The 13660-nt window shown below is 39.4% G+C and overlaps 1 protein-coding gene across 1 annotated transcript; it reads right to left on the reverse strand.

Annotated features, from left to right (window-relative positions):
- Nucleotides 1–10998: 10998 nt before the first annotated feature.
- Nucleotides 10999–11598, reverse strand: LOC112035404 (uncharacterized). Its single transcript, XM_024068236.1, has one exon. It carries the CDS (start codon nucleotides 11596–11598, stop codon nucleotides 10999–11001), a length of 600 nt encoding a protein of 199 aa, XP_023924004.1.
- Between the last annotated feature and the right edge of the window lie 2062 nt (nucleotides 11599–13660).

Consider the following 13660-nt stretch of genomic DNA (forward strand, 5'->3'; position numbering starts at 1 on the left):
CTCTTTTCTCTGTGCAGGTGTCGTTTCGAGGGTACGAGCATTGTGCAATTCACTGTTGATTTTTTCGGCATCATCAGTAGTAGTTGAAATTTGTTGTGCATCCATACTCGGTGATGTTAAAATAGCCCTGGCAAATCTTTAACAATTCATTAAGAGAGAGAGAGAGAGAGAGAGAGAGAGAGAGAGAGGAATGAGAGGAAAGTAATAAAGAGAGAACAATTCTTTATTTGGTTAAAGCATAAGAAAGAAGAAAATGAATATGTAAATATTATATATAGACAATTTTTTTTTCAATATTTAAGTTTTAGATTGTGATTAGTACAATATCATATTCACATTTTTTTTATAACAATATCATATTTACATTAAATATTTATTAATATTATTTTTATTGTACATCAATCACAATTTATTAAATCAAAAAAAATTGTGAAGTAATTGAAATTTGCTGTGCATCCATGCTTGGTAATGTAAAAATAGCCATTAGGATGGAAGGAGAGAGGAATGAAAGGAAAGGAATAAAGAGAGAATTTAAAATCTTTTCTTTGCGTTACGTGTTGGAAAGAAGATAATGGAAATGGGGGAAACACTTTCAGGTGGACCAAACCAAAATTCACTTTTTTGTTTGTCCCATTTGGTTGCATGGATAGGAAATGAGAAAGAAGATACCGGAAATGGGGTAAACACTTTCAGGTGGACCAAACCAAAATTCACTTTTTTGTTTGTCCCATTTGGTTGCATGGATAGGAAATGAGAAAGAAGATACAGGGGGGGGGGGGGGGGGGGGGAAGAATTCCTCCATTTGGTTACAAAAGAAAGGGAAATGGGGGAAAAATTGTTTTACTTTTATGTCCTGATCAAGTAGAGAGAGGGACAGAAACTTGTGGGCAAAAATATAAATTAAATAACCAAATGTTTGGGCAAAAATATAAATTCAATAATTATGAAAAGTTAAATAACATATTTTGAGAGGAGATTTATGGCTAATTTTTAGTCAATTCTTCTCTACTCCTCTATTCTTCATTCCATCCAAACTAGTCATAAGATTTTCATCCACTTTCCCTTGAATTAGTGGGAAAATAAATGTGGGCCCAATTGAATTTTGCTCCTTTACATTTTTTCCCTATCACGGTAACTTAAATAATATATACCTAACCATTTTCTACCCACAGGCGCTCATTAGATTAGCCTTCTAGTGACGTGAAGGAGAAGAGACTCTTAAGTTACGCATTATTAACATATATTCTATAGTTTGAATTTTTTTAATATATAAAAAAGGACCATTACCGTTAAATTTTTTTTTTCAAATATCAAGCTTTCTAGTGGATTTTAGTTAGCTCAATTGATAAAATCTAATGATTGAACAAGAAATTTGAGATTCAATTTCTGCCTACACCAAAAAATCGATTGATGTCTTGGTTTGATGATAAAAAACTATTATCAAGAGTGGACATTATAAGTTGAAATTCCCTAAAAAAATAAAAAATAAACTCTCTATAGACTACTTTCACGTCTCATTATTTTTACCTCTTTCATATATTCATACACTTATAGAGTTATAGTTCTGTATTTGTAATACAAATACAGGTATTATTAATACTAATTTATTCCAATCAATAAAAATTACTCAATGATTTTTGAAGCATCTTTCATAGTTCAATTTTACAATTTATGTTTTGTGACATATGATTTTTTTTTTATGGTATTAAATTTTTTAAGCCCATTAAAAACTTGTTAAAAGTCCAATACTTCTTAAAAGCTCATTAGGTTCGGGCCATCTGTCCAGTTCATTGAAGTCCCAATAGACATTGTTTATGGGCTGGGCCATTGCCTACCCTTAACTGCGTACTTGTTTTCAACTCCTTAACCACAAGTTTCATCAGAACTCGAGAAAAGTGTAGTAAATGACAACGTCACAAAGTACAAGATGTATATAAAAAAAAGGACAGAAGTACAAAACGTAAATACTTTGAATTTTCGAAAAAGATAAAACAGTAAAAGGATTTTATTTGTCATTAAAGAAAAAAAAAAACATATTATCTACTTCAAAAAGTAAATTAAAGATTATATTAAGAGACGAGAATATACTTATGTAGGGTCATGATTTTCGACCAAAGCCTAGAAGAATTGGTCGATGGTCTAATGAATCCAATACAATAAATTTTTAAAGAATGGGATGAAGAACTATGCTTTAGTGAAGGTTAATAACGGTTAGTATGGATTTTAAAGAATAACATGCAAGTAAGACATATAAAAATGATTGAAACTGTTATCCGAAGAGGCAGATAATGATATAAATCAATATAGATGGTTAGCAACTCAGTTCTGCATGCTACAGTAGTCTCTTCCTATTTTTTCTGATACCCCTCTCATGCAAGGTTCGTTGCATTATATAGTTCCTCCCAGTTCATCTTGATCATACACTTGTTGGTCATCTAAGCCCTCACTTAAGTGCATGTCCCAACAGACACCTCCTCTGACCCCTTTGTGAGTTGCGGTGACCAAGGAAACATTATTCAGGGGTCTTCTCCACATAAATGCGGCCAAAAAAGCAGCTACAAAGCATTTAATGCAATAACAGCAGCTTTCCTTTAAATATTTCCTAGCCTCCTTCACCCTTGCGTGTCTCAGAGGTATATCTCCACCACTAGAGATTTATGGAGATCATTCTTACAGCTGGAACTCAGACTTGAGGTGTGTCACCGTTGCCGAGGATAGGTTTCTACTCGGACCACCCTTTATTTATTTCTTACGCGTCAGATTTTAAATTAGAATTTCTCCACTCCATTTGTCTCTCCTCGGACTTAATAGTGCCTTCGGATAAGGCCCAAGACCCAATATATGAAATTTTGGGCCATTTTCCCCCACAATAGCCCTTCAAAACCTCGGTGTTTCTCTTCCCTTTCATCCGAGGAGAAAAAGTGAGGTTTTGATCTTAAAGAGACAAGTTCATCTATTTCTCTAGCTTACACGTGTGAAAGCGCCATTTTTTGTGCTTCATAACAGCTTCTAATGCTTCGTGGTCCACGAATTGTCATTTATGGTTCCAGGCGGCGCTCTGTTCCCCCAGATCCAACGGTTGGGTGCAGATCGAATGACTAGGCTCTTCTCCTGAAATTCTGAGTGGGATAATTCCCGCTTACTTTTCTCTCACTATATAAAGCCTTGAGGTGACTCATCTCTTCTTTACTTCATGAATTTTCAGAAACTCCAGAGAACCTCAACGCTCCAACTCACAAAACACTTTAAACTCCTTTGCCTTCACAATCTTTTCTCTAAGACAATTCTAAGAGATCCTTTTCAAAGGATCAGGGTTAGCACACTTACTTTTGTAAGTTTCCATTTACCTAGACTCCTATCTTCTCCTCAGCCAGTCTTCTCGGCCTTTTTAATTCTTCTTTCTTCGCTTCGACATTTTAGTCATTTTTTCTAGAGTTGTATAGATGGGTAGATTCGAGAGTTTAGTGGATACCTCTGCCAAGATAGAGGCCTTTAAATAGAGATTCCACATTCCCCAAGAGGTCGGCCTGTGATATTGCTCTCTGGAGCAATCGCTACACATAGAGAGGTGGGGGAGGTTATTATCCCCATAATAGCCTTCTTAGAAGGAGGGATGATCCTTCCCATTGGTAGGATAACCCGAGACTATCTCATTAACCATAAGTTGTGTCCCCACCAGTGTGCACCCAACATGTTTAGGGTCTTAGGCTGCATCGATGCTCTCAACGAGCATCTCAAGTTGGGACTCACTTGGCACGACATGGTCCACATGTACAAGTGTCATTCCCAAGCTGACGGTGAGTTTTACCTCAAGTCCAGGTCCTCTATTTTTAGGCTCATTTCGTGCCTTCCTAAATCCAACAAAGGGATGAAAGATGACTACCTTATCGCTTCAAGGGCATGGCATAACGGTCTCCATTGCCCGACCCAAGAGAGAGAGCCAAGTGGGATACCTTAGAGTTAGGTTCCTTAGTAAAAGACTTAGATTTTTAATCCTACCCATGTCTTTTATTTTATTTTCGTCTGATAATGAACCTCAGTCGTCTAATTATGTTTGATTTCTCAGTTCGTCTTTGCAAATAGGAGGCAAGTCGCTCATCAGCTCAGTTTCACCAACGTTAAAGCCCTCAACTACTTGCTCCGATTAGAAATTTTTGTGAGTGAGGACCGCTAGTTGTGGGCTTTACACCTGATTCTAAAGTTTGTTCCCATTTCGAAGATCTTCCAAAAGGTCGGCCATGCCATCTGAGCTGGTGATCCTCGAATAAACCGTATTGACGTATGCAGACCTGACTTCCTGGCCCCACATGACCTTCCTCTTGTCATACTCCAAGATCATCAGATTCCTCCTTAACTCATAGTACCACTACAACAAATCCCTCTCGGAGTAGCAGTTGTAGTGGAAGAGGGAGTTGCATCCTCGCGCCTGTCTTTGGATGAGGAGTACAAGAGAACCTTGTGGAGATCTTGGATTCTGAAACAGAATCCAACAAGCTCTCTTCTGCTCGCCCTTTAAAGCTGATCGTTACCCCGATTGATTCAAGCTCTGAGGGAGGGGAGGAGATGGAGCAACAGAAGAAAATGTCCAGCTTAAGGGGTTTAATGGCCAATAGGAACAAGGGGGAAACTCTGGCAGAACCCCCTAAGGTCGTAGTTCCTGCCAAGCTTCCTCCTCCTCCTCTTGCCAACCTCGATCATGCACTGATCCCGATCCGAAGAAGAAACGACCAGCGCAGGAGTTAGAAGAGGGGGAGGTGCTCCCTCAAAGGGTCACCAAACAGCAGAAAACCAAGGACCCTAAAGACAAGAGGGCCAAACCCGTTGACAGCAGGGACGAAGTTGAGGTGTGCCGCCAACAGCGCATGTGGGCCCCTATGATAGAGATGGATGGGGCTCCTATCCTTTATGACTCTACCATAAGGGAATCCAGTAGGGGGCACGCCCCCTACCTGGCTTAGGCCTTGGAGTAGCCTTTCCTTCTCCGCAGGGATATGGACGCCCTCAGGCAGACAAGGCAGCCAGAATTGTTCATGTCTCTGAAGAAGGACCTTGCTGTGGTAAGAAGGCTTTTGATAATACTTTAATTCACAAATGTATTTTATTGTTATTTTTTTTACATAGGTTTGCTAAGCGTTTTGCTCATTTCATGTAGGTTACCCAACAGGTCTATGTTGCTCAAGAATGGGTACGAAGCGCTCATCACAAACTTGACACTAAGTCCCACTTTCAGTGCTAATACTTTAATTCACAAATGTATTTTATTGTTATTTTTTTTACATAGGTTTGCTAAGCGTTTTGCTCATTTCATGTAGGTCACCCAACAGGTCTATGTTGCTCAAGAATGGGTACGAAGCGCTCATCACAAACTTGACACTAAGTCCCACTTTCAGTGCTAGGTTGAGAAGGCGCTTGGGGCTAAGAAGGAGGAAAATGCTCGACTAGCCAAGAAGCTGAAGACATCAGAACATGAGCGTTATAGCGCCTTGGCAGGGCTAAAGAATGCTCAAACTCAGGCTGAGGACTAGCAGAAGCAACTGTACATGATAGAGATCAATTTGGAAACCCAAAAGTAACTAGTCTCGGACCTCAGGGTCGAGCTGCAGAGGGTCAGGGATGCAGCGAAGGAGGTAGACAAGGTGGCAAAGGAAAATAACGAAGCTGCAGTGGCCGCGGCCTATAAGCGAGGGGTGGAAGAGACAAAAAAAAAAAAGCTGGCCAAGGAGGTGGCCAAAGTTTGCAGGGACTACTACACTATTTCCTAGACAAAGGTGCTAAATAGTGCAGGGGTCCCTGCAAACTCTGACTTGAGAAAAGCTGAGAACATATACTTCCTCGAGCATATTCGAGAAGTTCCAGCCGATCTCCCTTCTACTACTGCTCTTCCTCTTACATTCCCTGAGCAAGCCCTTACCGTGGGTACCGAGGCGCCTTTGGTGGAGGTTGGAAAGGACAAGGAGGTCCCAACCTTAGCTGAAGATGCCCCTTCTGAGGACAACATTCCTATCAGGGACATGGTCTCACAAGCTAAGGCGGCAGAGTCTAAGTCTAATGCTGGAGGTGCCAAGCTCAAAACCACCGAGTCCCAGAAGAAGTTGCTTTAGCATTCTACTTATTATTATTATTATTATTATGTATTTTCTTTTGCTTGTCATCATCATTTTTGTTGTGGGCTCCACTATCGTATGTAATGACAATACTTTTGATTAACGAATGAAATTATTTTTCTATTTCTTGTATTTCCATTATATATATGATCAAGTTTACTGTTATTATAGATAATCTTGAATTGCTGTTACTTTAACTTGAACAGAGTCAACAACAACACCTAACCATTGATGCGAGTAATTTAACTAAGTACTAACAAAAGCTGGTTTGTATAAGAGTTAGTAGTAAACTTAGTAAATGATGGAAGAGAAATGTGCCTTTTTCACTTTTCAATACTTAAGCAAATAATTAAGGATTTTGCCTTACTCGAAGGCATCAGTTTAAGAACTTGGGTAGGACTTTAGACATATTTTGGTACTTAGTAACCTTACATGAATTGGGCTTTGCCTAACATTTACAAAGAATGCCACTGAGTGTTAATTTCTCCTAAGCATGTGGTTCGAGGACTTCAGGCATGACTAGATTTAGGTTTAAACACTTATACAACTTGTAATGGAGTGTTAACCAACTCATATCATCTGGTTCGAAGACTTCAGGCATGACTGAGTTTAAGTTTAAACACTTATGTAACTTGTAATAGAGTGTTAACCAACTCATATTATCTAATCCAAAGACTTCAAGCATGACTAAGTTTGAGTTTAAACACTTATATAACTTGTAATGGAGCGTTAACGAACTCATATTATCTGGTCTAAGGATTTCAAGCATGACTGAGTTTAAGTTTAAACACTTATGTAACTTGTAATGGAATGTTAACCAACTCATATCATCTGGTCTGAAGACTTCAGGCATGACTGAGTTTAAGTTTAAACACTTATGTAACTTGTAATGGAGTATTAACCAACTCATATTATCTGGTCCGAGGACTTCAGGCATAACTGAGTTTGAGTTTAAACACTTATATAATTTGTAATAGATAATATAAAACTTTTATGTAACAGATAAACATATTGATCAAGGAAAAAACTAGTTAATAATAATACTTTTTAAGTTTATTTACATAACATACGTGTGGTATTACATGATCATCTAGATCTTCTAGAAAATATGCCATAATGCCAGCCCCTGAGGTAATACGGTATGGTCCTTCCCACTTGGGCCCCAATTTTTCCCATGCTAGGTTTTTTGCAGCACCCACAACTTTCTTTAAAACTATATTATCAGGTACTAATGGTCTCAGCTTCACGTTGGCATCATAACCCTGTTTGAGCTTATGTTGGTAATATGCTAATTGGACCTTTATATTTTCCCTCCTCTCTTCAATCAAATCCAAATTCTTCTTTAGCTGCTCATTATTATTACTCGGACTAAATGAACTGGTTTTTAATGTGGGAAATTCAGTCTCTAAAGGGATAACAGCCTCAGCTCCATAAGTCATTGAAAAGAGGGTCTCTCCAGTAGATCTACGAGGCATAGTTCTATACTTCCAAATGACATGTGGCAATTCTTCTACTCATTTACCCTTCGAATCATTTAGCCTTTTCTTTAATCCATTTACTATAACCTTGTTAATAGCCTCCTCTTGTCCATTTCCTTGGGGTTAAGCTGGAGTAGAATATATGTTGGTAATTCTCAATTCACAGCAGTAACATCTGAATGCTTTGTTATCAAACTGAAGGCCATTGTCCGAGATGAGGGTGTGAGGAATCCTAAACCGAGTGACAATGTTTCTCCAAACAAATTTCTTAACATCTACATCTCTAATGTTTGCTGGAGGTTCAGTTTTGACCCATTTGGTGAAATATTCTGTGCTGACCAGGAGGTATCTCTTATTTCATGATGCCTTGGGAAATGGACCCATAATGTCTAAGTCCCATTGAGCGAATGGCCAAGGGTTGGATAATGGATTAAGGATTCCCCCCGGTTGATGTATGTTTGGTGCGAATCGTTGACACTGATCTCATTTTTTCACATATTCTTAGGCCTCATTTTGCATATTTGGCTACCAATAGTTTTGGGTGATGGCTCTATGTGCTAAGGATCTACCTCTAGTATGGCTTCTACAAATTCTTTCGTGTAGCTCCTTGAGGAGTAATTCAGTAGTATTAGGATGTACACACAATAAATATGGTCCTGAAAAAAAACATATATATAATTTCTGATTCTCAGATAGTTATAACCGAGTAGCCTTTCTTTGTACTTTGTCAGCCTCTGACTTTTTTTCAGGCAGAATGTCTTCCTTCAAGAATAGAATTATGGGGTCCATCCAGCTAGGCCCTACTCTGATCTGGTGAACTCAGACTATCTCTTTTCTCATCTCTATGGGCATGTACAAATCCTCAACGAGGATTACTCGAGGCAGATTCTGCGCCAAGGAGGTCGTCAGTGTGGCTAGGGAATCAGCATGTGCGTTTCTGCTTCTGGGATGTGCAACAAGCTAAAAGATTCGAACTCTGATTGCAAGTGTCTAACTTGATTAAAATATCCTTACATTCTTTCATCTTTCATTTTGAATTCTCCTTTTACTTGGCCGATGACTAACCTTGAGTCCGAGAACATTTTCACTGCCTTTCCGCCCATTTTTTGAACCATGGCCATTCCCATCAGTAGAGTTTCATATTCGGTCTCATTATTTGTAGCCGAGAAGTCCAACCTCAATGATTTTTCAATGGTGATTTTCTTAGGGGATACCAACACCAGCCCCACTCCGGAACCTTTCTGATTTACTGCACCGTCGACGTACACCTTCTAGATGAGGGGCCTCGTTGGGAGATTATGCCAAATGATTTTTCATCCATGTTCAGTGTTGGTACCAATTCTTCTAATAGGGGTTCAGCGAACTCAACCACTAAATTTGCGAGCACTTGGCCCTTGATGGAGGTACGAGGCATGTACTTGATGTCGAAAGCTCCTAGAATCGTACCTTATTTAGCTATCCTCCTTGTGTAATCAACACTTTGGAGTATGGATTTAAGCGGAAGTTGGGTGAGGACAACAACTGTATATGCTTGGAAATAATGGGGCAACTTCCGTGTACCATGCATTACTGCTAAGATGGCTTTCTCCAGCGGTAGATAATGAACCTCGGCCTCATGCAGAGACTTACTCACATAATAAACTGGCTGTTGTACACCACGATCAACTCGTATTAATACCAAACTTATAGCATAAGCGGCCACAACAATGTAGGCAAATAGGACCTCATCTGGCTCAGGATTGGACATGATTGGAGGCTAAGCTAGATAGTCTTTAAGTTGCTAGAAAGCCAAGGCACATTCTTCAGTCCACTCAAACCCTTTCCACTTGTTGATCAACAAGAAAAAAAGTCTGTATCTATCTACTGATCGAGAGATAAACTGGTTCAAAGCAGCGGCCATTCTAGTCAATTTCTAGACTTCTTTGAGATTCCAAGGTGGTTGCAAATTGTTAATAGCCTCTATTTGGTCGGGATTGACCTCAATCCCCCTGTGAGTTACCATATAGATCAAGAATTTACCTAATCCCATGCCAAACGAGCACTTAGAAGCGTTTAGACGCAACTTATATTTTCTAAGAACTTCAAAGATGTTTCCAAGGTCTCTTATATGCTCAGAGACTACCTTGCTTTTCACTACCATGTCATCTATGTAGATTTCAATATTCTTACCCAACTGTGGTTCAAACATCCTTATCATCATTCTTTGGTAAATGGATCCCGCATTTTTCAAACCAAATGGTATTACTTTGTAGTGGTAGTTCCTAATGGGGGTAATAAAAGCAGTCTTCTCCTGATCATCCAAGGCTAAAGGTATTTGGTGATAACCTTGAAAAGCGTCCAGGAAGCTTATCCGAGGATGACCTACAATTGCATCCACTAGCTGGTCAATTTTAGGCATAGGGAATGGATCTTTAGGGCAAGCTTTATTCAAGTCTGTGAAATCTACGCACACTCACCACTTCCCACTCTTCTTTTTCACCACCACAATATTCGCTAACCATTTATGATAAAAAAAAAACTTCCTTAATAGCTCCAGCTTGCTTAAGCTTCATTACTTTCTTTCGTACTGCATCAGCGTGCTCCTTGGATGGGCGTTGAGGAGGCTGTTTCTTAGGGGTGGCCAATGGGTTGACATTTAGGTGGTGACAGATAAATTCTTGATCCACTCTTAGGGCTTCATAAGCATTCCAGGCAAACACATCTACATTTTTCTTAAGAAATTCTAATAACACCTCTCTTTCTTGATTGGGTAATTGAGACTCAACCTGAAAGAACTTCTTAGGATCATCGCCAATAACCACCTTAACCAAATCTTCGCATATTGGCTCCTCGACTGAATCATCTATGGGCCATACCGGAGATTTTAACTGCTTTAAATCCTCTCTAGCATAGGCCGAGGACTCAGCCTCTGGCTTATATTGGATGGCAGCCACCAAGCATTGTCTGGCCATAGATTGATTTCTCAAGATCTCCTTAACTAGCCTTCGGATGGATATTAAACCTTCTGGTGGAGAATAGAAGAAACAGCTCCTAGTGTATGAAGCCAAGGTCTGGCCGCCTTCGGATGGATATTTAACCTTCTGGAGGAGAGTAGAAGAAACAGTTCCTAGTGTATGAAGCCAAGGTCTGGCCACGATTACTGTATATGGTGAATATGTGTTTACGATGATGAAATCTACCTCTACTACTTCTGGACCAGTTTACATAGGTAGTCGGATTTGACCCCTTGGGACAACAACCTTCTCGTTGAAACTCACCAGAGGGGAACTGTAGGGCGTTAAGTCCTCAAGTTTTAAGTTCAGCTCCTTATACAAGTCAGGGTACATTATCTCAGCCCCACTGCCTTGGTCTACCATCACCCTCCTCACATCATATCGTCCAATTTTGAGGGTGATTACCAAAGCATTGTCGTGGGGTTAGATGGTTCCAATTTTATCTTCATTTGAGAAGCCTAAGACTAGTGAAATTTCCATTCTAGCCCTCTTCAGATCTTGATTAGCGTCTACTGCAAGTAGACAAGCTACGGACATTACCTTGGACGGGTAGGATCCTGTTCTCTCTGGTGCAGCGAAAATGACATTTATCGTTCCTAAGCAGGGTTTTGAAGAATCATCTCTCTGAGATTCTGAGTTTACTTGGCTCCCTTGACCACTGAAGTGATGCAAGAGTTGTTTTAACTTCTCCAAAACTTGATGCACTAGCTCTAGGAACACGGCGTTGACTACTTGAAGATTCGCCGACCTTGATTGTCCAATAAAATCTCTCCGTGGTCTATTGTTACTGTACCGATCTGATCTGAAGTCCCTTCTCTCCTGAGGGATAACCTTATTCTTCCTTTTCCCCTGCTGCTGATCCTCTTCAACCCTTTTATACTTATCAATCATGTCCATCAGTTGACGCACACTAGTGACAGGTTTGCCAGTTAGAGATTTCCTCAAACCGTGGTCGACGGGGAGGCTGAGCTTAAAAGTACTGATGGCCACTTCATCAAAATCGCCACCTATCTCGTTAAACATCTCTTAGTACCTATTTGAATACCTTTTCAAAGTCTCACCCTCTTACATGCTCAAGGATAGTAGGGAAGTTAATGACTAAGGAACTCTGTGACATGTGACAAAACGGAAACCAAATGCTTGAGTAAGCTCCTTGAAGGAACTTATAGAATCTACTTTCAGGCTGTTAAACCACCTCATTGCAACTGGTCTTAGACTGGAGGGAGACACCTTACACATCAAAGCTTCATCCTTGGAATGGACAGCCATCCTCTGGTTGAAATGGCTCACATGCTCCATAGGGTCTGTTTGACCATTATAGATGGTGAATGTTGGATGATGAAAACGACGAGGAAGTCTTACCTCTTCAATCTTACGCGTGAAAAGCGACTTGGAGATTTGGTTTAAGGCCTTGCTTATAGCGTTATTCCCTACGCCTCTACGTGACTAGCTTCGAAACTGCCGCTCGCAATGATGCTCTTCTTCATAGGAAAAGGATTCACTAGGTGGGGTTTGAGACCTTCGCCTGTAATTAACGTCCTGTTCATCATCGGAATAATTGTTAGAGTTCGAAGAAGCCCGCTTCCTCTTTGCATGGCGTAACTCCCTTTTCAATTGATCAATTTTTAGTTGCATGTTCATGTTGTTCTCTGCATGGGAAATATGACTTCCACCGCGAGGTTGACTTCGGTCAATATGTGTGGTGTGCACACTTCCTTCACGATCACCTCTTTGTCCAAGGTTGAGAAAATGATTGCCATGTTGGGACACCCTTGATTCTATTGGTTGTGGAACTGGTTCTGCCATCGTTAACTGTTGCTTTCACTATCGCTCAAGCTCTTCTCACAAACAGTGCTAATTATAGGGACACGATTTTCGGCCCAAGCCCAGAAGAATTGGTTGATGGTCTAATGAGTCTAATACAATAAATTTTTAGAGAATGGGATGAAGAACTAGGCTTTAGTAAAGGTTAATAACGGTTAGAATGGATTTTAAAGAAGAACATGCAAGTAAGACATATAAAAATGATTGAAACTGTTATCTGAGGAGGCAAATAATAATATAAATCAATATAGATGGTTAGCAACTCAGTTCTGCATGCTACAGTAGTCTCTTCCTATTTTTTTTTTATCCCTCTCTCATGCAAGGTTCGTTACATTATATAGTTCCTCTTAGTTCATCTTGATCATACACTTGTTGGTTATCTAAGCCCTCACTTGAGTGCATGTCCCATCAAACACCTCATCTGGCCCCTTTGTGAGTTACGGTGACTAAGGAAACACTATTCAGGGGTCTTCTATACATAAATGCGGCCAAAAAAGCAGCTGCAAAGCATTTAATGCGATGACAGCAGCTTTTCTTTAGATATTTCCTAGCCTCCTTCACTCTTGCGTGTCTCAGAGGTATATCTCCACCACTACAGATTCTATGGAGATCATTCTTACAGTTAGAACTCAGACTTGAGGCGTGTCACTCATTGCCAAGGATAGGTTTCTACTCGAACCACCCTTTATTTATTTCTTACGTGTCAAATTTTAAATTAGAATTTCTCCACTCCATTTGTCCCTCCTCGGACGTAATAGTGCCTTCGGATAAGGCCCAAGGCCCAATATATGAAATTTTGGGCCCTTTTCCCCCACAACTTAGTTTAATTCTTTGGTCTAAATTTATTATTCTTTTTCCATTAGGAAGATATGTAATTGTTTACTAACCTTTTTCCATTAAGAAATTATAATATCTCCTCCAAAAAATTATAATATTTCAATAAAAAAATCATTGCTTTCTTTTTCTAATTGTAAACTTCCCTTATCTATTTTTTATTATTATTTATTTATGTCTTATACTTTGCTCGAATGGTTATTGTTTATAAATATGAAATTTTTTTTTTGGAAACAAGAAGTAGTGGAGATCACAAGTTATCTTTTATAAATTATGGTTTTGATTAATTTAATTTTTGGAAATATGAGCACATGAAGATAGTTTTTATTTTATTTTATTTTTAATTACAATAAGAGAGGGAGGATTTGAATCTTTATTATCTCCATTAAAAATACTAAAAAGTATCGATTGATTGTGTTACAAGTCC

This window comes from Quercus suber, unplaced genomic scaffold, assembly GCF_002906115.3.
Source record: "Quercus suber isolate HL8 unplaced genomic scaffold, Cork oak 2.0 scaffold_13, whole genome shotgun sequence".
NCBI lineage: Eukaryota > Viridiplantae > Streptophyta > Magnoliopsida > Fagales > Fagaceae > Quercus > Quercus suber.